Raw genomic sequence first — 22,264 nt, forward strand, 5'->3', positions numbered from 1 at the left:
GAATTCTAACACAAACTCAGAATTCTACTACCACGGACTGCCAGGGAAGTATTTTTTCAGACATAAAGAAGAGATATTGTTGCATATCGCTTGTCATATTGCCAATCCTTTTTCAGGTCTTTAGACTAAAACCTCTGAAAGAGCTTTCATTTTCTCAAACCACAAAAATACTTTCTCTCCAACTGATATAACCTCCCAGTTAGGGGTGGTGTTAGTGACAAATTCTAAAAATGTTTTATTTTTGTTTTTATATCTCTGTGCATTACAAGTTTGCATACAAGTTGTTTTTATCTAGGATTCTTAGATCTTGGGAATTTTTTCCACCTATCACCTTGTTTCCATGGAAAACCATGTTACTAAATTCCATATAATCTTCCTTATTATTCACCCACACTTTTTTCTTCCATTTTAGTATCTTCTTATTAAATTTGGGCATTCATTTCCCCAGGTTTTGATTCAACTCTAGTTTTTTAACACTTTGTAACAATTGTGGGCTTTTTTTTTAATGTTTATTGATTTATTTATTTTGAGAGAGAGAGCACCTAGGTGTGCCCATGTGCAGCAGGGGAGGGACAGAGAGAAGGGGAGAGAGAGGATCCCAAGCAGGCTCTGCGCTGTCATCACAGAGCCTGACTCAGGGCTCCATCTCATGAACTGTGAGATCATGACCTGACCCCAAACCAAGAGTCAGAAACTTAACCGACTGAGCCACCCAGGCACCCCAACAATTGTGTTTTTTAAACAAATTCTTTCATGTATCATGAATGTGTAAAGCACATGATAATGGAACTGCTCTGCCTGGAACTTGCCTGGTTGGCCTTTATCTTCCTCCTAAGGTTGACGTCTCCATCTCTTCAGAACATAGGTTGGAAGCCTCTCTTCCGTAAGAATGACAGACACTCACCTTTTATTGCGAAATGAATGTTATACATTTACATGATTATTGGTTGAGAATTTAACTGTACAATTCATCATCTGCAAAAACACCGTTTCTCTAAATTCTGAAGTACGTCACTGACCAAGTAGAACTAAAAGCATTACATACTTAAGTTTCATCTTGGTGCCCTTCTCTCTTGTCTTTGTTAATCAACGGTCTTATGTTTGAATGAAAGGTCTTGGTGCCTTTATTTATTAATGTTTTTATGTATTCTAATCTATTTTTTATTTAATACATTTATTATCTAATTCATTAATTTTTAAATTTATTTATTAATGTTCTTTATTTAGCTCATCAGTCAAAACCCTCGTTGCCTCCCATGTAACACTTCACCTCAGTTTTTTCTGTATCTGTTTCATTTTGTTTGTTTTTCTTTCCTCTCTCACATTTAAATACTCCTTGATTTACATCATACATAAACTTCTAAAAAAAAGCACTGACATTTCTCTCTGGTTAGCATCATTTATCTCTAGTAGATTATCTAGCCTGCACCCACCTGTCTGTGGTTTGATCTTGCTAACATTCACTTGTCAGTTTATCCGATTTTATTTTGACTTGAAAGTTGGGGCAAATTTCTCTGACTAGTAAGGGAATCGGGGACTATCCTCCCATGATACGGCTTACCAGGCTTCCTTTGCAAAATGTTGATTACATAAGTTATTTAAGCCAAATACAAATACAATTTTTTAAGTCTAATTTGTTGGGCGCCTGCATGGCTCAGTCAGTTAAGCTTCTGACTGTGTTTCAGCTCAGGTCATGATCTCATGGTTTCATGAATTCGAGCCCCGTGTTGGACTCTGTGCTGACAGTGCAGAGCCTGCTTGATATTCTCTCTGCCTCTCTCTCTCTCTCTCTCTCTCTCTCTCTCTCTCTACCCCTCCCCCGCTCATGCTGTCTCTGTCTCTCTCAAAATAAATAAAACTTAAAAAAAATTTTTTAATAATAAATAAATAAATATATATATAAAATCTAATTTGCAATCCTGTCCCACTCCTGAAAGGTACAGGAATTCCTTCTAGATCTCAAACATTAAACTGCTTCATCTTGAAAACTGATAGACACTTGCATGAAAATGTTACCTTAGGCCTCTTGTTCTAGCCTGTGCTATCCTTGGCAGTTGTGCAGCATCACTTTGGCATGGGCCACACTTACAATTTATCATCTAGGATTTCCAGTTTAGGTTTTTTCAAAAAGGACAGAGATTTTAAGAACCTTGTGAAGCAACCTGAATTTAGCGTCCTTCCAGAAATGCATATCCCCAGTACCCCCTCCTTTTTTAAAAAACAATTATTCACACCTAATTTTACAAGTTTTGTTTTCATTTGTATGTATATGGTTGGGGGAGATTTGCCTTTATTAAACTTATGCAATGAATTCAACTTAGTATTTATGGATGCAACAACAACTAACTTTCTTTCACTCGTTTTATAAAATTATTTAAGAGTAAATTACACAATTACGCTAATCTAAAGTGGTACAAATTGATTTGAAAACAAACATAACTTATTTTTTGTTAATGTTTATTTATTTATTTTGAGAGAGAGAAAGACAGAAAGAGAGAGAGCATGCCAGGGAGGGGCAGAGAGAGAGGGAGAGAGAGAATCCCAAACAGGCTGCACACAGAGTCTGACAAGGGACTTGATCTCACCACCACAATATCAAGACCTGAGCTAATATCAAGAGTTAGATGCTCAACTGACTGAGCCACCACATGCCCCCAAACATAACTTATTCTTGATAAGTAAACAGCTCTCCTGATAAAAGCAGAAATGCACAGGTGTGATACAATAGAACCAGCTGAGCAATTCCAGCACACCAAGCATATCAGTCATTGTGTTTTACAGAGAATGCCAACTGTTGTTAATGTAGTAAGTCAATTAGAATAAAGGGAGGTTAGATTTAAAAAAAAAAAAAAAGTAGTATGGGCCCAAAGTGTTGTGCAAACAAAGTGGTAAAGGGGGTTTAGATGAGAGTAATTATTATTCTTCCACAATGATGGGCAAAAATAACCACTTTAAGCTACAGCCAGAAAACATTAAGAAGTTCACCTTGACTAAAATTAAGCACAGCTACTGTGAAGGATAGATTTGGAAAATTTGGTTGGAGTGCTAAGTTGGAGACAAAAAGCTTCATCTGGCAATAAAATATGAAACAGAGGTATTCATTCACCAAATATTTATTGGGCACCTAGCATAGAGCAGGCTTCATGGTCCACAAAGTTCTAGAATTACGTGAGGCTAGAATGAGGGTGATAATTATTATGGATAGCTTTCCAAAGAGGTGACAAGGATGAGCAGAAAGCTCATAAGAATTTGGAAGATGAGAATGAGAGAAGGGTTATTTCAAAAGTGAAATTTAACAAATTTGACTATAGATTACTGTCAATATTGGAAAAGAGTAAGAATAAATGAGAGTTGGAGTCTGTTTGTTCAAAGAATGATACTACAAACAACCAGAATCAGAAACTTTGTTAAAGGAGTAAGTTTAGGGAGTGCCTGGGTGGTTCACTTGGTTGGGCATCAGACTCTTGATCTCAGCTCAGGTCTTGATCTTAGAGTTGTGGGCGCAAGCCCTGCATTGGGCTCTGTGCTGGGTGTGAAGTCTACCTATAAATATAAATAAATAAATAAATAAATAAATAAATAAATAAATAAATAAATCATGACTTTGAGAGCATGTTGATTTTGAGTAACATTAGGCACACTTCTACTTTCTTAACAGTAGTTCAGGCAGACTGTAGAATATACTTACATTGCTTGACAAGTGTTTGGAAACTAATTTGTAAGCATCTATAAAATCGTTGTCTATACCTAGTAACTGGTACCATATACAAAGTTGAGTTGTCAAACAATAGATTATTTTATTTTATTTTTTTTAAGTTTATTTATTTTTGACAGAGAGAGAGAGAGAGAGAGACAGTGCGAGCGTGAGCTAGGGAGGGGCAGAGAAAGAGGGAGACAGAATCGAAGCAGGCTCCAGTCTCTGAGCTGTCAGCACAGAGCCTGTCGCGAGGCTCAAACTCACGCTATGAGATCATGACCTGGGCTGAAGTCAGATGCTTAACCGACTGAGCCACCCAGGGGCCCCAACAATAGCTTATTTTAAAGAATATTCTTAAGAATAAAGTTTGATGTATTGGCAACAGCACTCTCATCTGTAGAAAATCTGAACTAGTTAGACCTTTAGAAACTGTGCTAAAAAAAAAAAGTAGCAATTTATTTTATCATCATCCAGGCAAGTCACCTCAAAGGAGGCTATTTAGGGAGCCATTGGGCATTTGATAAAATTAATTTCATGTTATGTAGGTTCACATCTTTTAATCTTAACACTCACAATTGCTCGTTGTAAATCTGAAATCTAGGTAACTAACAATGGTATTTAGTAATGGATATGAAGTTTGATATGGAGCCAGATATCTGGCATCATATGTGAAGAACTGTGATTGTTAAAAGGTAGATTTGTCCAAAATTCTTAAAGACTTTGCAAGTATTCCTTTAAAAAAATTTCCCTGTGAGTTAAAGTAATACTATATAGCAAAGATATTTATTATTGCTTGCACATAAGTTATTATTATGGCATTTGCCCTAGGAAAAGGATGTAATTAGTTTGGCAGATTTACTGTAAACAAAGAATCAAATAGAACTCATGTCTACAGCTACCAAAAAGCTTCCATGAAGATACTGAATACTTACATTACATAAAATTCCATTATATTTGTATTATATAAAATTCCATTAGTTTGTGGTGTTAACAGGTGTCTTCATTTTGTTTTAGTGTTTCACTTCAAGAGTGAATTGTAGATTCTCTTCACCTGTTAGACTAATCTTGCTGTTTTGTTCTATGGATTATTTTCAGTTTTAAATTGATGGAAAAATTGTCAGAGTGTCAATACACTGTTTCGGAAACAGTGTGGTCACACAAATGACAGAGCATGGGCTTTGGGCTCAGGAATAATTCTCCTCAAATCTTGGCTTTCTCATTTACTAGTTATGTAACATTAGACAAGTTATTTCACCTGGGCCTCAGTTCCCTTATCTGTAAAATGAGAACAGTTATACTAACTTTCCTTACCCCTCACCCTCCCTCTGGGGCTTCTCTAATTCTTAGGAGAGTGGTTTGCTTAATACATGTTTCTGATGGTCATTTGTAACTTCACAATATAATAATTTGATTTCATGCTTACATGTGAATTATGGAAAAGGGAATACCATAACATTTCCTTGCTTCCTTTTCTTAGTCAATCCGTCTTTTGCTCTAAACTTAAAATCTTTTCACTTCAAGGAGAATCCAACATCAGTTCATAGCACTAATCTTTTCTTCCTAGGCTATTACTAAAATTAAAGTGATTTACTTTTTATGTCTATCTCATGCACAGAAACTTAATGAAAGCAGTAGCTCCTCTGAAGGCAGCACTGTAGACATTGGCGCACCTGCAGAAGAACAGCCTGTAGTGGAACCTGAGGAAACCCTTGAACCTGAAGCCTGTTTCACTGAAGGTAAAGAAAATGACCCTCATGTTAATCTTCCATTTATAGAATGTGGGGTGTTTTTTTTAGCTGTGATCACCCAAGATGGATCATTCATAATATAATAGAACCTTAGTAGATCTATTTGAATTACCACTAATAGGCTAACAGTTTTCAAATCTATTGTTATTTTTGGTTATCTCTGCCCACTATGTGTAAAAGAGCATGACAATAGAGAAAAATATTTTAATGTGATAAAAACAAATGACTGATTTATATTTTTAAAAGTAAAATGGTGATTTCACAATAAGTGGGCATCTTTTTTATTTTTATTTCTAGAGAGAGGGGCATAGAGGGAGAGGGAGAGAGAGAATCTTAAGCAGGCTCCACACCCAGTGGGGAGCCTGTCGCAGGGCTTGATCCCATGACTGTGAGATCATGACCTGAGCCAAAATCAAGAGTGAGACACTCAACCGACTAAGCCATCCAGGTGCCCCACAATAAGTTGGCACCTTAAATACTAGTCAAAATTCTCGTACACAGAATTTGCCTTAAAATAGCTTTCTGGGGGTGCCTGGATGGCTCAGTTGGTTATGCTCCTGACTTTGGCTCAGGCCATGACCTCAGGATTCCTGAGTTCCAGCCCCGCATCGGGCTCTGTGCTGATAGCTCAGTGCCTAGAGCCCACTTCAGATTCTTCAGTGTCTCCCTCTCTCTCTGCCCCTCCCTCACTCTCACACTTTGTCTCTCTGTCTCTTTCTCAAAAATAAAAACATTAAAAAAATTTTTTAAATAGCTTTCTGACAAAGTTCAATGAGCTGCAAATGCTAAACTGTATTTTTTTAACAAAATCACCATTTTCCAATGCTCACTGGATGAAGCAGGAAATAAGCAGCACCCCATACCTAATACCTGAACAGTTAAGCTGGTTGAGCCTGGTACAATATGGACAATAGGTTTAAGAGCTTTGTCTTCCCCATGACTAGTATTTCCCATGGTCTGATTTTCTTGGGAATTTGAGTTTTAAAGATATGAATATAGTGCTCACTTCGGCAGCACATATACTAAAGATATGAATATATTTGCATATTCTCTATATAGTGATCTCTTCCTCATAGGCCTGATATACATTGTTTCCTTTTATTTCCTATATAAATTCCACATGTCACCCAAAGTCCTTCTCAAAACTACCTTCATCTGACCATGGTGTAAAAGAGATTATTATTCCTCTGAACAGGTATAATAAATATATGCATTTAATTCACCTGATGATTGTTCATATATTATCTTGTGAGTGCTTTCCTCTTTCTGTTTTAAACTGTTATATGTATCTTTACTGTCTTTTCTCCTCCCTGCCTTTCTTCCTCCCCTATCTCCCTCTTCTTCCAGCATACTTGACTTTTTCTTTTTAATTTTTTGTTTTTTTGTGTTGAGGTAGGGTTCCTGTGTTTATCTCTTTTCTTGAAAACAAGAATGTAAGGTTCTTGGTAGCAAGGTCCATGTTCTGTATCTTTTGTTTCTTTTTGTCTTTTTTTTAAAAAAAGTGATTTTTTTCTTTCATGATGCTTACAAAGGTATTCGCAGATATCTGTTGATTTAATTCTTATTTTTGAGTGAGTAAAGCAGTATAAAGAAGGAAATGACAAATCAAAGCAGAACCAAGCAACCGCATTTTAGTGGACTAAATTAAGTTGAAAATTATATGAGTTCTTTTAGGAGCACCACAAAAAAACGAAACAGTAACAAACATTGTCGGGAGAGATCTACATTACTATTCCATAACCTCCTTAAAAAGGAAGTTTTCTGGGGTGCCTGGGTGGCTCTGTTGATTAAGCATCAGGCTCTTGACTTCGGCTCAGGTCATGATCTCTCAGTTCATGGGTTGGAGCCCCATGTCAGACTCTGAGCTAACAGCACAGAGCCTGCTTGGGATTTTCTCTCTCCCTCTCTCTCTGCCCCTTCCCAGCTTGCGTGCGCTGACTCTCTCTCAAAATAAATAAACTTTAAAAAATATAAATAGAATAAATAAAAACAAAGTTTTCTGTTTATTATTAATTTCTACTTTGAAGTCCTTTACTAGAGTGACTACATTTGTGCTTTACAAAGTTCTCTCTTGGACAATGAGTTGAAGCAGAAAAAGCAGGTATTATTAGCCAGGGAACCATTTAAAGAGGCTGAATAATTTTCACAATGTCAAAGAGCACAGCTAACGAATGTGCTCTTATTACTCCAGGCTTAGAGAATTATCCTAACAAGGTAGAGATGGTAACTGTAGTGAAAAGAGGAATCAGGGACATGCCAAAGAATATTATTGGAGCAGAAGTTACTTTAGCGACTCCTGTTTGAATATTATGCTTGCAGGCTGCGTACAAAGATTCAAATGTTGTCAAATCAGTGTGGAGGAAGGCAGAGGAAAACAATGGTGGAACCTGAGAAGAACGTGTTTCCGAATAGTGGAGCATAACTGGTTTGAGACCTTCATTGTTTTCATGATTCTCCTTAGCAGTGGTGCTCTGGTGAGTGAACATTAAGCAAAAGTGGTACAATATTAAGTTTAAAATAATCTAATACTGATGACTTACTAATCCTTCTATTACACTGTTTTAGTATCCAATGCATTTTTTCCCAAACCCTCATTCTACATCCAATTTCATTTTCATGGCATCAGCCATCACCTCTGTTTGCCAAACCTTAAACTGTTATCTCTCCTTATGACTTCTTCCTTAAATATACATCATCTCTACATCCATCCAACCATCCATTCACTCACCCACTCATACCCACACACCCACTCTCTTCTACCTGTCTTCAACACATTTTTAATTACCCCCACATCATATCTTCCAGATTATAGACTTAATGTTTCAACTATTAATTTCTGGATTTATTTTTCTATGTATATGTATAATTTCTGATAAGCTATTTATTAATTTTTGCTTATTCTTAAATAGTCTAGAAAATTTATCCCTCCAGCTTATTCATTATAACCAAGGAATACAAATGTTCAATTACCCATATTTTAATAAGAAAGTAAACATGGCAACTTCAGTGTAAAGGAAGCCCTGTGATGGTATAACTTCTAAATTCTTACGAACCTTGTTTCTGAATGGCATTCTTATTATCTCTTTATGGACAGTCATTAAGTCCTTAGGGACTACTTCTCTGTCCCTTTTAAATTGTGTCCACTGTTCTTGCACTACTCAAGAAACAATGAATGTTGGTAACAAAAAATATTGGGCAGCATGCCTAAGATTGGTTTCTCTGTATACGAAGATGTTTTTTATATCGAATTAATTTATATTTTATGAAAATCACTTACAAAAATATAAAGCATAACACATAGATAACATTTTAGAAAATCACTGACGCAAATAGAATACTTAAGCCATAAGATGACTGATAAGATAGATGATAGATAGATAGATAGATAGACGACAGATAAAATGAGGTTGCCTAATTGAAATACAATTACTTAAGTTTCTTTAGCTTATGTTTATAATTAGAACATAAGCCTATATTCTCCCGCACATTCTCTGATGACGTAAACTTATTTTGCATGTCACTTTAGACAAGAAATAGTCTTTTGCCCCTGAAACGAATGTGAGACTCAGGCGTAAAGTATAAAGAGTTCATATTAGAAGGACACATATTGCAACATAAATGGGAAATATTTTCATCTTGTTATCATGGTCATGCTACATCTCTGCTAAGAAACATAAACTATCAACAAAATGTAGGGAAGGGCGACAAATGAGCCCAATTACGTAGTAAAATTGGGCTATGTGATGATCAATTATAGTTTCTGCTTTATGAAAAATATAAACCTTCACTTTTTATTTCTTCAACCTTTTAATGGCAAAAAAATCAACTGGAGGAAGCATAAGAAATGAAACAAAAGAAATATGTAACTTCAAGTTGGGGTGGCACCATCCCCATCCCCAGGATATAACATCAGATGTTTCCTGAACAAGTCAAATTAATTCATGAGAATTATGCTTTTACCTCTTTCTTCTGGCTATAATATTGATGGAGAGTATAACTTTCCCCTGATCCATTAAAAGATCTTTGAGAGGGAAAAAAAAAAACAACAAACAGCAATAGCTACTATTCCTCTGCCCTCCTAGTCCAACAGAATGTCATATGTATACATATAAAATCAGGGAAAATATGTTTATGATCAGAAAAATAGCTCATAGAGTATACTAGTTTTAGAAAGCTAAAATATATCACTTTTCTTTATAGGCATTTGAAGACATATATATTGATCAGCGAAAGACAATTAAGACGATGTTGGAATATGCTGACAAGGTTTTCACTTATATTTTCATTCTGGAAATGCTTCTAAAATGGGTGGCATATGGCTATCAAACATATTTCACGAATGCCTGGTGTTGGCTGGACTTCTTAATTGTTGATGTAGGTATCCTCCACATCTTTGTCTCACTTCCATGGTAGTTTGTCTAATCCGTACACTGATTCTAAAACAGTCAATCTCTGACCACTGTGCTGAGTTGACAGCATATGCTACTTAATAGACAGTAAACTAATTCACCGAATCATAGTGTTGTAGTTTTTAGAATAAATAGGCTAGTTTAGTATTGGCTCAGCCTTGGGGGGGGGTGAGGAAGGGGGTGGGGGTGGTAAGGAATTATGGTGGTTTTTGGGTATGTTGTTTAAATTCCTTATATTGTGAGTCAGATAGACTTGCATTTGAGTTCCAGCCCCATCGCTGATGGGTTGTGTGCCACTGAGTAAATTACTTGGCTCCTGACTCTAAAATGGTGATATTAGTACATACAGTAATAAAGGCACTCAATAAACACTGATGATGATGAGAGCTACCGTCACTTTTTAAAAAATTCTCTTTGATCTACGCAAAGTTTTTAAAGGGTAGATTGTATAGATGATACTCTGTTAGAGGCAGTAAAGTGTACAGACTGTAGGGAAAAGCTCTACTTCATGCAGCAACAGGAGTTTCCGTGGGATGTAGACTCAACTTGCAACAGGCCTGTAATGTACCAAACAGCCCTTCACAGAATTTACATGCCCAATCATTAATAATACTTCATCTACGCTAAAACAGGTGGCTGCCTCTGGAGATTTATTAATCAAAATGTTTCATGCTATCAGTTTGACATAATTTCAGCTTTAGAAAAGTGTGTCTGAAAGATCGCAGACTTTGTAGGCAACAGTTTTATCCCCAAAAGATAATAAATGACAATAATAGATAATAGATAATAAAAGATAATAGATGACATAGTCCAGCAGGACTATGCAGGTTTGCTGTGGAAAGTATTTCTAGAGCTAAGTCACTCATAGGTTATACCTCTTTACTTCTGAACAAAGGCAAAGCCAGAGCTATTTAAAAAGCTTAATAATGTTACTGTGAAATGAATAAATTAAGAAAAACCTCAAAAGAATAATTGCTTCATCATTACAAAAGAAAATATTTCTAACATCGAGGTTTCAAGCATTAGAAGTTATATCATATTTCAACTCCCCAGATTTTTCACACTACATCTTAAATATAAATATAATTTTACCTTTTTGAAACTTCCTGAGCTTTGCTTTTCTCTATTATGATTATTGCATGTCTGAAATTTTAGTGAAAGAGTGATGATTATATTTATTACTGTAATTTGAATTTTTTAATTGTCAGATTATAAGCACTTTATTTTTATTTATTTTTTATTGTAGTTGACATGCAATGTTACATCAGTTTCAGGTATACAACATGGTAGTTTCAATAGCCTGAAATATATTTTAAAAAATTCTATAGAGAATTTTGTCATCTTGCAATAAAAATATTTTTATTTTTCAATATTCTATTTTAATTATCTCATTAGGATCAGTGTAACCCTCTTTAAAAAACATTAAAAAATGATAGCACATTTTGGACATAGTGTCCAATGTTTTTGAACCTGTCCTATACTAGGCACTTTCAAACCAAAGAAATTGTAACTCTGTTTGGATATGGCGTTTTGATAAAGTCTTTATTTAGAGAATTAGACCCTAACATTTTTATTTGTTAGTACTTGCATATTTCATACAAATTATGTAAATTCATTGATTTATTTATTTGGTAAAGATTTATTGTGGCCATTTTCAGCCAGGTAACCATGGCAGAAGCTATAAGTTAGCATAGAAAATTTTGAGGGATTTCATGATGGAATCACATGTGAAGTTATATTGTTTACATAAGGATAAACTTTAGGGAATTTAAAACAGAAGGTTTTAGCAAGACAAAAAAAAAATCACTTTCAAAAATCAACTGTGAAATCAATGTGCCAAGTTACTGCTTTCTGACAGTATCAGTTATAATTAGTTGAACATACAATGCAGGATTAAGATTTCATGCTTTTTCTGATACAATAGCAGTTTCTGTATTTTATTACTAACCATGCAAAACCCCAAATTCAGCAACAACTTAATAAAATAAAGGACGGATATGGGGTGCCTGGGTGGCTCAGTCAGTTAAGTGTCCAAATCTTGATTTTGGCTCAGGTCATGATCTCATGGTTCATGAGATTGAGCCCCATGACAGGCTCCACACTGACAGCATGGAGCCTGCTTGGGATTCTCTCTCTCCCTCTCTCTCCCTCTCTGTCTCTGTCTCTCTCTGCTCCTCCCCTGCTCTCTCTCTCTCAAAATAAATAAATAAATTTTAAAAATAAAACAAAATAAAGGATAACCAATGACATTTTCTTATACCTCAATTTCTTCCTTTTTTAAAATTAATTTTTATCATTTTTCTAATTGCTCAACCAATTTATTAGTAATAAATTTAGTTGAATGTATTCAACTTATTTATTAGTTGAGCAATTAATAAATTACATGACATTTAAGGTTTTTTATTCAGCTAGATTTAATTAACATACTGAAAGCTACTTTCTTTGCATCAAACTGAAAATACTTCCTTAAAATTTTAAAAGATGCAATGATTTATCTTCTTTTAAAAATTTTTTTTAATGTTTATTTATTTTTGAGAGAGAGAGAGAGAGAGTGTGTGTGTGAGCAGGGGAGGGGCAGAGAGAGAGAGAAAGACACAGAATCTGAAGAGGCTCCAGGCTCTGAGCTGTCAGCACAGAGCCCGATGCGGGGCTTGAACTTGCAAGCCGTGAGATCATGACCTGGGCCAAAGTCGGACACTTAACCGACTGAGCCACCCAGGGACCCCCAATGATTTATCTTCTAAGCAAAAATCATATTTATTATATTACATAGTAAATACTAATTGAATGATGATTTAATTTATTTATTTACTTACACAGGTTTCATTGGTCAGTTTAACAGCAAATGCCTTGGGTTATTCAGAACTTGGTGCCATCAAATCTCTCAGGACACTAAGAGCTCTGAGACCTCTAAGAGCCTTATCACGATTTGAAGGGATGAGGGTAAGGAAAAATGAAGGAACCTGAAGTATTACATGTAGTCAAAATTAAATTAAACTACATTAAATCAAATTTTATAAAAGGAAAACCCATGCATGCAAAAGGAATGGCAAATCCTTGCAAAAGTGCTACTTTATCATTTAATCTCTTGCATATTTACTTCTGGGTGATATGCAAGAGAATTTAGGCCTCCCTTGAAATGATACAATATCATTTATCTGCTGTGCTTATTAAAATGACTTTATTTCCTAATCCATTTTGGGAGTTTCCTTACAAACCTGTATACAAAAAAAGCAGCTGAACTATTAAAGTTCTAGGTGTAATGATATGATAATAATCAACTGAAGTGAATTCTACATTACATGCTTTTCATTTGTGATGAACTAAATTGTACTTAACAAGTTTTTTTGAAAATAATTGAATCACACATGTGCCTACGTATGAATAAAGGAAAAAAATTTTTAAATGTCAATTTTGTCTGTATAATGCCAAAGTTTGCATTATTTGAATATAGTCAAGGGTAGATACTAAATATTGGCTGAATTTTAAACTTTTAAAAAAAGTTATGTTTAATATGGCCTCAATTTATAAATGCATTAATAATTTTAATTTATATAAATAGTAATAGTAGCTTAAAGATTATATGTAAATCCACACAATTTTTCAAAACTAAAACATTTGTAACATAATGGACAGAAAATATCATTTTGATTCATTACTATAGATGATTCATAAATTAAGCATAACTCAAATTTCACTTGAGTCACACAAAATGTTATACTACTCCTTTTAAGGAAGGAGTTCAACTCAACCGTTCCCAATGATTCATAATAGGTTAAAAATGTTGCCATTATTGACATACTATTTTCCATACCTTTTTAAAATTCATGAAGCATTGATGTATAAGATGCATAACATTAAAAAAATAGTTCCTTTTTTAAAAAAATCAAATATTCTTTTACCAAAACAAAGCTACTGAATTAAGTGTGATTCAAAAAAAACAAACAAACAAAACAAAAAACATTGCTTTTTTTTTTCTGCCTAAGGTTTAGTTGTTTATGGAAACTAAGCTTTACTGAAGACTTCCATCTACATTGTCTAGGTTTGTTGATGGCCTCCTGTGTTCTTTTAAAATAGAATTTATTGTAAATGTCACCTTTTAAGAACGTGAGACTTGTCTTTAATTTCCCTAACATATATAAAAAAGTTTTTTTTCCTCATTAGAAACAATTTAACACAATATAATGCAGTCTTATTTTATTTCTCACAGAGATCTTCACATATTTACTAAAATGTAAAAGGAAATTCTCCCCAGGGTATGTAAACATTAAGTTTATTTTCCACTTAAAATGTCACTTTCTTTTGTTTCAGACTGGCAGTTTCAGTTCTTGAGAAAAGTATTATTTTTATACATTCTAATTGAAATCATATTGCCTGAATCAAAGTAATATCTTTTGAAAGTCTTCCGAAATCTGAACAATGATAAGTATTTGAAGCTGTTATAAACATTCCAAATTTAACCTTTTTAAAATGTATTAAATCCATGATCAAATGGCCAGATGTTCCCATGTTGAACACTTTATTTCCATTAGCAATGTTGGTCCTGTGGGTCTATGTTTGATTTTTACAGAAATAACCTTATCTGTAATTATTGATCAATAATGCTTTTTATATATTATAAGGAGAGGTTGACTTTTGCAACTGAGAATTTTAAAAACATAAACTTCTTATTGATGCTGATAGGAGATGAACTCAGCATTTAAATTATAGGATTTATGAATGTAATTCCTTGCCTCGTAATGACAGAATATACACAACCCTAAAATGGCTGATCATTTCAACACGTGTTTGGCATTGTAGAGACAAAATAACCCGATTATTAATTCTATTTTTGTGCTTCTGGTGCTTGGATTTTTTTACTTTGTAAAAATGTAAATATGGATAATGGTGAAGATAGAGATAATAATGATGATTATATTTGGGAAGTGATATTTCCCAGTGTGAATACATTCAGAAACTCTCATTTTATTCTTTTCCTTAGCAGCATAAAACCACAATAGCTGTGTCAGAGTATAAATCAAGCACTCATTTTATTTCTGTTGATTTGTCACTTTTTCAAGCATGTGCTTTTATGCAACATTACCAAACAAAGCATGTTGTATAGTGCTTGATAAGAAGTTAGAAAGGAATAAATTATCATCACGTTGCACTTTATGTTTTGCATGCTTTATGCACATTTCTGGCTGACAGCTTTTAAACATTTATTGTATTTCAAATTTCCAGTCCAAATTTTTCAACTTGTAAAATTGAACTGAGTGAATTGATGTCATGAATATCTAGAGTAAAATAAAATTTGTACTTAAATTTGTAATAATTTTAATTTCCTAATCTAAGAAATCTTAGATACCTTCTTTTTCAAAAGAACTCAAGTCTTGATTAATAGGGAAACAGACAGAGACCATATCATATACAAAAAGTAACACCAAATGTTCTGTCATATCAGATTTCTAACTAATAACAAACTATATATTTCTATTTTATATAGGATAATCTTGCTCCAACTTGGATGGGGTGGAGCGCTGGTTCCTCCCCTCAGCCCTTTATTATGGGTACTGTATTACCCCTTTTGCTACCTTTCATCCTTTCACTGTGACTTTGTGTAGTGGGATGAGGGAGGGATTGGGAACGGTACTCTCTCACCACAATAGGGAAAAGTACACTATATTCGAATCCCCTATTTTCAATTGCCTTAAGTTTTCTTTTGAGAAAAATACCTTTGTGAATTTACCCTGTGTGGATTTGAACACCAACGGTTCATATCTTTACTAAGTTTCACTGAATATGATTTAGTTATGTGTATATGGAGTTATTCATTTATGGGGAGATTATCTGATTGGTGAGGGTGGGGGACCTGGTTTAGAATGAATGCGTGGAAATTTTAACTTGTCAATTGATGGTGTTGTTTGAGACATAAAACCCTTGCCATTTTTTACATTGATTCTGGGTCCTGAAAACTGCCATCCAGATGCCAGCAGGCAATTCCCTGCCTTGTTGATATGTATGAGCGGATGCTAGGGTTCAATATTCCAGCTTTCATAAGACTGGTGTTGATTGTGTGACCATTTCTGTTTTTATTAAATGAAAGTTTAGGAGAGTTATTTTCAAAATGTAATGAGGCAAAATATATTAAGAGTTGAGTAAGCACATGTGATTTGTGTTATAAATGGAAAAAAAGTTAATATAAAAAAATCCACTTATTCGAACTATACAGACTACAATACCCACCTAGAAACAAAACAGAAATGTCTTATCACGTGTATTAAATAGAATTTAATGTATAAACCCAGTTCTTAGAGTAAGTCACTCCCAAATAACTTTTTAGGATCTTAGAAGATAACATGATGAAAACATAAATAAAAATAAATCTATAGTTTGTTTATTCTTAAAGTTTAAAAATAATGTACAAGAAGAAGAGTTTCTATTTTGAGAGAGATCAAGTTGGAGTTTTTGTTTAGATAATTGAAGTATCGCATCTCTCAAAGACAATTATCTTAATTAAACCCCACAACACAAATGTAGTCATTAGCTTTTTAAAAGATTCCATTACTCTTCTTTATACTTAAAGATGTGATTTTACCTCGCCTGCTTTTGATTTTTATTCATGTAGTTTTTGTATTTAGACTAGAGAAGCATTAGAATCCATGAGTAGTATTATTTGAAGCTCAGAGATAATTTGTTCAGACAAGACATTTCTACATGTATCAAAATTCCTAACATGAATTTGCATACTTAATTGTCAATCCTTCATTTTGTGTTGATTTAATAAAAATGCAGATAATGAACTAGATATGGAAAGAGTCTTTATAAGATTGGATTGTGCTAAAATAGAGAAATTCTATTGGTGTCTTACAAAGCATTTGTGAGAAGAAGCAACCTCTAGTATTAAGATAGTTCCTTCCTTAGACATCTTCTTTTCTGCATCCTGAAATCTCTATCTGTTCTTCCCAATTTATTCAGGCCATCTTTTCCCAGTACCTTCACCTCATGGGAACCAATTGCTGCAGATCCCTAGAGCCTGAAAAGAATTAATACACCTCCTTCTGTGCTGAACCAAGGAATGGCTTAGGGGTCCTGGGAAAAGGCAATCCTTTCTCTGAACTTTATTGCTTAATTTAATGACATTTTAGATATGATGGACCTTTGTACAGTAAATTGCCCAATACTGTGCCAAATGTTTTCCAATATTTAATGTTTTTATCTTCATAAAAATAAACCTTTCCTCTGGACCAAACGTATGCCAACATTGCAGACCATATCCTGAAAGACACTGCTTCAGAGTCATTGCTTGCTCTTTCGTGTGATCATGAATTACATGGAGTTCATTTTAACGCAAAACAAATCCCCTGTTGCAAAGTAAACCTCTCAGACTTATTGGCTAACCTACAACTTTTTGTTGTGTCAGGTTTTTTAGTCTCATCTCATAATCAAAACTAACATTAAAGATTATGTTTTCCTCAATAAATGCTAAGTTAATCTTTACTCCTCTCATTCATTCAATCAACCTTTTTTTTTTCCCTATACCCAAAGCACTCTGTTTCCTATATTCAAAGCGTTCAAGGCCTTGGAGAAGTATAATATATTTTTGCATCTTAAATTAGAAAAAGGAAAGCCTCTCATCTATCAAGATCACAGGAATGCAAGTAACTCTAACCCAGAGCAATCTGGAAACCAGATAAATGGGAGCAACTCCAAGGTGAATCAGTGAGGTAGAATGAAAAGAGAAAGCACTAGGTGCCACTTCTAGTCTACTTTCTGATCGTAATCTTTTAGCCTAATTTTCTCATTGCCAACAGAAAACACCATACTAAATTATTTCTATGGTCCTGGCCAGCACTGGAATTCTGATTCTTTTTTTTTTTTTTTTTTAATTTTTTTTTCAACGTTTTTTATTTATTTTTTTTGGGACAGAGAGAAACAGAGCATGAACGGGGTAGGGGCAGAGAGAGAGGGAGACACAGCATCGGAAACAGGCTCCAGGCTCCGAGCCATCAGCCCAGAGCCTGACGCGGGGCTCGAACTCACAGACCGCGAGATTGTGACCTGGCTGAAGTCGGACGCTTAACCGACTGCGCCACCCAGGCGCCCCTTGGAATTCTGATTCTTAAATTCAAAAGAGGAAATGTTGATCTTTATTTTGGAGGCTAATGTGGAGGGTGAACTGGGGCTCCGTGAAAGAAGTGCTACATGAACCAGACCTTGTAGAAGAAAGAATGTTCCAGAAAGGGGGATACTTAGCAAGGGATTCCAAAGGCATCTCAGGTGTCTGGTATTGTATTAGTTGGGTTGGGATGAAGGGTAGGAGGCTAGGGAAGTTTAAACTGGAAATGTAGATTGTGGAGTAATTTGAAGACCAAGGTAAGGAAAATATTTGATCATCAGTGGGAATCCATTAAATAATTTTCAAGTGAGACTCAGGGATAATGAATTCATCTTACGTGGATCAAAGGAAGGAGAAAGTTAGAAGACTTTGACAAGAGTGCAAGTATGACTTAATAGAGGCCAGAGCTAGGATGGATGGTGAAAAGAAGTAACAGAGATGAGAAAAGTTTTAAAGGAAGAAGTGTGAGACCTGCAGACTGACATGAAAAGAAATTCAGGAAGTAAGTAGAGGTCACCAGTATTCTGCCATGCTCTAAATTGGCTATTGTAGGTAAAAATGTGCATTTAAGTGTGTACTCTATGAATATACAATAAAAATAAGGGTTGTTTTTTTTTTTTTAAATCTGGATGGTAGGCAAAATATTCAGAAAAGGAGGGAAATAGTAACTTGCTTTCAGCTCTTAAATTTTGAATACAAGAGAAATCTAAGTGTATCCACATATTTAAAATGAAGTATAAAAGAAGGATTTATTCAATCAACTGTATTACTGCAGACAGGCAAATGAGATATGGTAAGGTGCCATGTTTCAGTTTGGTAGGCTGCATAGGCTATATATCACCTGGATCTGCCTGGATAATTCAACCAACTTAAATGTTTATGCTCATTTCCTTACCTTTGCCAATAGTGGTTTTACTGTTTCCTTCGGCCCACTTATCACACTGTTTTGGAACCCCAGACGGCCTAGAGTTCTTTGCAAACTTTAAACACGGCTCAGAAGCATAAGGAATTGGCTCGTGTATTTGTTTTTTCAGACAGGCAATCAAAAAACATTGTTCTAAAAATACACTGGCATCAAATGGCAGATGGAAGATATTTTGATGCCTGTTGTTTACATTGGATCAGATTGACAATAATAATAGAAGTCCATAGGCAGAATTAACTTAGCTATCAGTCGTTCAAGTCTGAGGCATCTTCTGTCACTTATGAGCATTTTAGGGGCTGTCTTTATCTTCCCTCTTAGTGACTCATAATATAGCTCCAATGGGCACTGTGGAGGAGGGAGCGAGGACAGCCATCCCTACAGTGTTGCCAAATACGAAAACTCAGATCTTTTAATCTGTGATCCAAAAATTAAGATAAGAGGGAAAAAAACATGCTCCCATAGAAAAAGAGTAGGTCATTATTTAGCTCAGAATTGTATGTTAATCACTTCACAGTTGGGCACTATGTATGGCACCCCTCCTTTTCTTATTTTCCTAAGAAACCAATTTCTATTATGTTTCATTTAAAATAAGTTTATTGAATTAAACTCAGTAAATGAAACAACTGACATGACTGGAGCTTGAAATAAACGATGTGATGATCTAATGAAATACATAATGCTAAATTGTCTTGCTTCTTATGCAAAAATTATTATTAGTCATAGCAATGCATGAATAATTAAGGACAAAACTATATTAGGCATTTAATAATATTTTTATATTTATACATCTGAATTTTTAATTTTTTTAAATATATTGGTCAAATTGACTTGTGTCCAAATATTTTAATTTCATTATTTAATATATAACCTTTTTTAAAATTAGTTTATCATCTGTATTAGGATTTCCTGCCTCTCTTTTTTCTAATAAACAACAAATATTCTCAATTCATCTGGCAGCAAATTCCTCTGATTTTGCCTTTCCTTCAACCTTTTGGTACTTCCCCCTCTCTTTGTTAAACTTTCTTTTTCTTTGTTATATTATCTATATTTGTTTCCCTAAATGTATTGCTTAAGAAAGAATGGATTTCATTTTAAGATTTTTTTACTTTGCTTTTAAGTGTCATAGAATAGTCTCAATACTAAAAAAAAATTTTTTTAAAGAAATACTAAAGATTACTAGGAGAATGTCTTTTAATTTTTAACCAACAAGAATTCTGACTTTTCTTTTTTTCCATTTGTGTATTAGGTGGTTGTGAATGCCCTTTTAGGAGCAATTCCATCCATCATGAATGTGCTTCTGGTTTGTCTTATATTCTGGCTAATTTTCAGCATCATGGGCGTAAATTTGTTTGCTGGCAAATTCTACCACTGTATTAACACCACAACTGGTGACATGTTTGAGATCTCCGAAGTGAATAATCATTCTGATTGCCTAAAACTAATAGAAAGAAATGAGACTGCCCGATGGAAAAATGTGAAAGTAAACTTTGATAATGTAGGATTTGGGTATCTCTCTTTGCTTCAAGTTGTAAGTGAACACTCTTTTCTCTGAAATTTGTTTATTGTTTGGAATAATAAGTGATAACATACATCTAAGTTACTAAGAAGAGACTTTAGCTATTAAGAAGGAAGTTTATAACACACTTTTTTTTTTTCTAATTTTGATTTGTTAGCACAAGTGTGTTAGCCCAGGTGGGTGGCAACTTCAGCCCATGCAAGCAGTGCAGACATAGTTGATAGAGGCCAGGCAATTCAGTTCTTTCCAAAGGTTTTTTTCTCTTCCCGCCTATATTGCTCGCTTCCCATATGAACAAGTTGATGAATAAATCAATAAGTTTGCTTTATTTTTTTCTATTGCAATTAGAAAGCATTTTCCACTGATGGATCACCCTCCCCAAACATACATACTTAACACACCTGATTGGATTATAAGTAATTGGTGGCAATTAACTGCTACTGAGTTGTATGAGTTGGCTTGAAGACCAGGGAATGATATTTGAGGTTTTAGGGTTGGATCCTCACAGTGAAATACAATACAAATACAAATAATACAAATAATACAGGGTAGTGAAATACAAATCATACAGGGTAGTGCCTGAACCCAGAAATGAAATCTAAGCAGCTGTGGCCTCACTTCAAATGACATTTCAGAACAATTACTTAAGTCTACTATACATAATAATAGTATCCTTATTGTACTTACTACTTTAAATACGTAAGTATCTGAATATTAATGTTTTTTACTACTGGGTCCCCTAAGCCTGATTTGCACAAAAGAAAAACCGTTTGCAATTTATAAAAACACAAAAGATGGTGGCCCTATAAACATCTGCATTTGATGCTGCTTTTGGCAGCAGCTGCATCATGACAAAGCAGTGGGTAAAAACAGAATCCAGATTGTTTAAAAAACATAGTAAGATACTGCTCTATTTTGGCCACTGCAAACTCAGCCTAAGGAATAAAAACAGACTCTAAAAGTTCTTTCATTGTTTCTCTACAGAGGCTTTAGCACAGAAATCTATTTCTCTTCACCAGGATCATGTTTTCAATTGCTCAACCAAGAGACTAACCAAGCAAACAAACCTGCGTGGGTCAAAAACCCTTTTACCTCTCTTTCAGAGGTGTCTGTACTATGATTCCTTTATAAGTTCTTCCCACCTTCTTGTTGGAAATTCTTATTTCTCTTCTGGATGTTTCTGACTTACTCTGAATGTTTATGCAATTAAAATAGGGATTTAACAAAATCTGGAAGTATGATTTCTTTAAATATTGTAGTGGACACATGGTGACATTTTCTTGAGAATTTATCCTAACCCTTAATTAATAACCACACTTGTAAACATCACCAAAGTGTATCACTTCCTCCATAAAATTGAGAAAAGAAAAAAAATTTTGAAGCAGGTCCTTGAAATGATAAATAATTCTGAAAATGTAGGGTAAAGATCTTGCACGCAGCCATTAGATAAATTCTGCCACTAAAGAAACTCTAAAGTACTACTTTATATTTGGCTTTGTACAGAATCACCTCTGTTGATGAGTAACTCATTGAAATGGTTCTATGAATCACTTTTTCTGTTCCTGTACCTAGTGGGTAATGGACTTGTTCCGTCATTGACCTCAGCCACTGACATTCAGTATTTCCCCCTCTGATAGATAGCTTCTATTTTATAGCTAAGAATCATTACTTTCTTTCCACTGCCATCACACAAACCCTTCCTTGGCTTTCTTCCCATGACATCCACCATTTCACAAGCGTTAGGGTTATGAAAACGAAGATGTGTTGGGATACAGATGCTGAAAGCTTTCTAGACTTGTTCAGTAGCTAAAAACAATCCTCTCAGACTCTCAGGGCTTAAAATTTATGTCCCAGGACAAATAACAAGTTAC

General features: G+C 34.6%; 1 protein-coding gene across 5 annotated transcripts in view; it reads left to right on the forward strand.

Annotated features, from left to right (window-relative positions):
* Positions 1-22,264, forward strand: part of LOC124515210 (sodium channel protein type 1 subunit alpha) — an 81,287-nt gene that overhangs the window by 49,455 nt on the left and 9,568 nt on the right. For all 5 annotated transcript variants that reach the window (XM_047083873.1, XM_047083874.1, XM_047083876.1 and 2 more), the window contains exons 17-21: positions 5,313-5,433; positions 7,765-7,919; positions 9,646-9,819; positions 12,675-12,797; positions 20,124-20,405. In XM_047083873.1, coding sequence (XP_046939829.1) covers positions 5,313-5,433; positions 7,765-7,919; positions 9,646-9,819; positions 12,675-12,797; positions 20,124-20,405 — 855 coding nt within the window. The remainder of the gene's footprint in view (positions 1-5,312; positions 5,434-7,764; positions 7,920-9,645; positions 9,820-12,674; positions 12,798-20,123; positions 20,406-22,264) is intronic.

Source organism: Lynx rufus, unplaced genomic scaffold (genome assembly GCF_022079265.1).
Source record: "Lynx rufus isolate CCGP_SWC_20201006 ecotype Redwood Valley unplaced genomic scaffold, mLynRuf1.p SCAF_2, whole genome shotgun sequence".
NCBI classification, from domain to species: domain Eukaryota; kingdom Metazoa; phylum Chordata; class Mammalia; order Carnivora; family Felidae; genus Lynx; species Lynx rufus.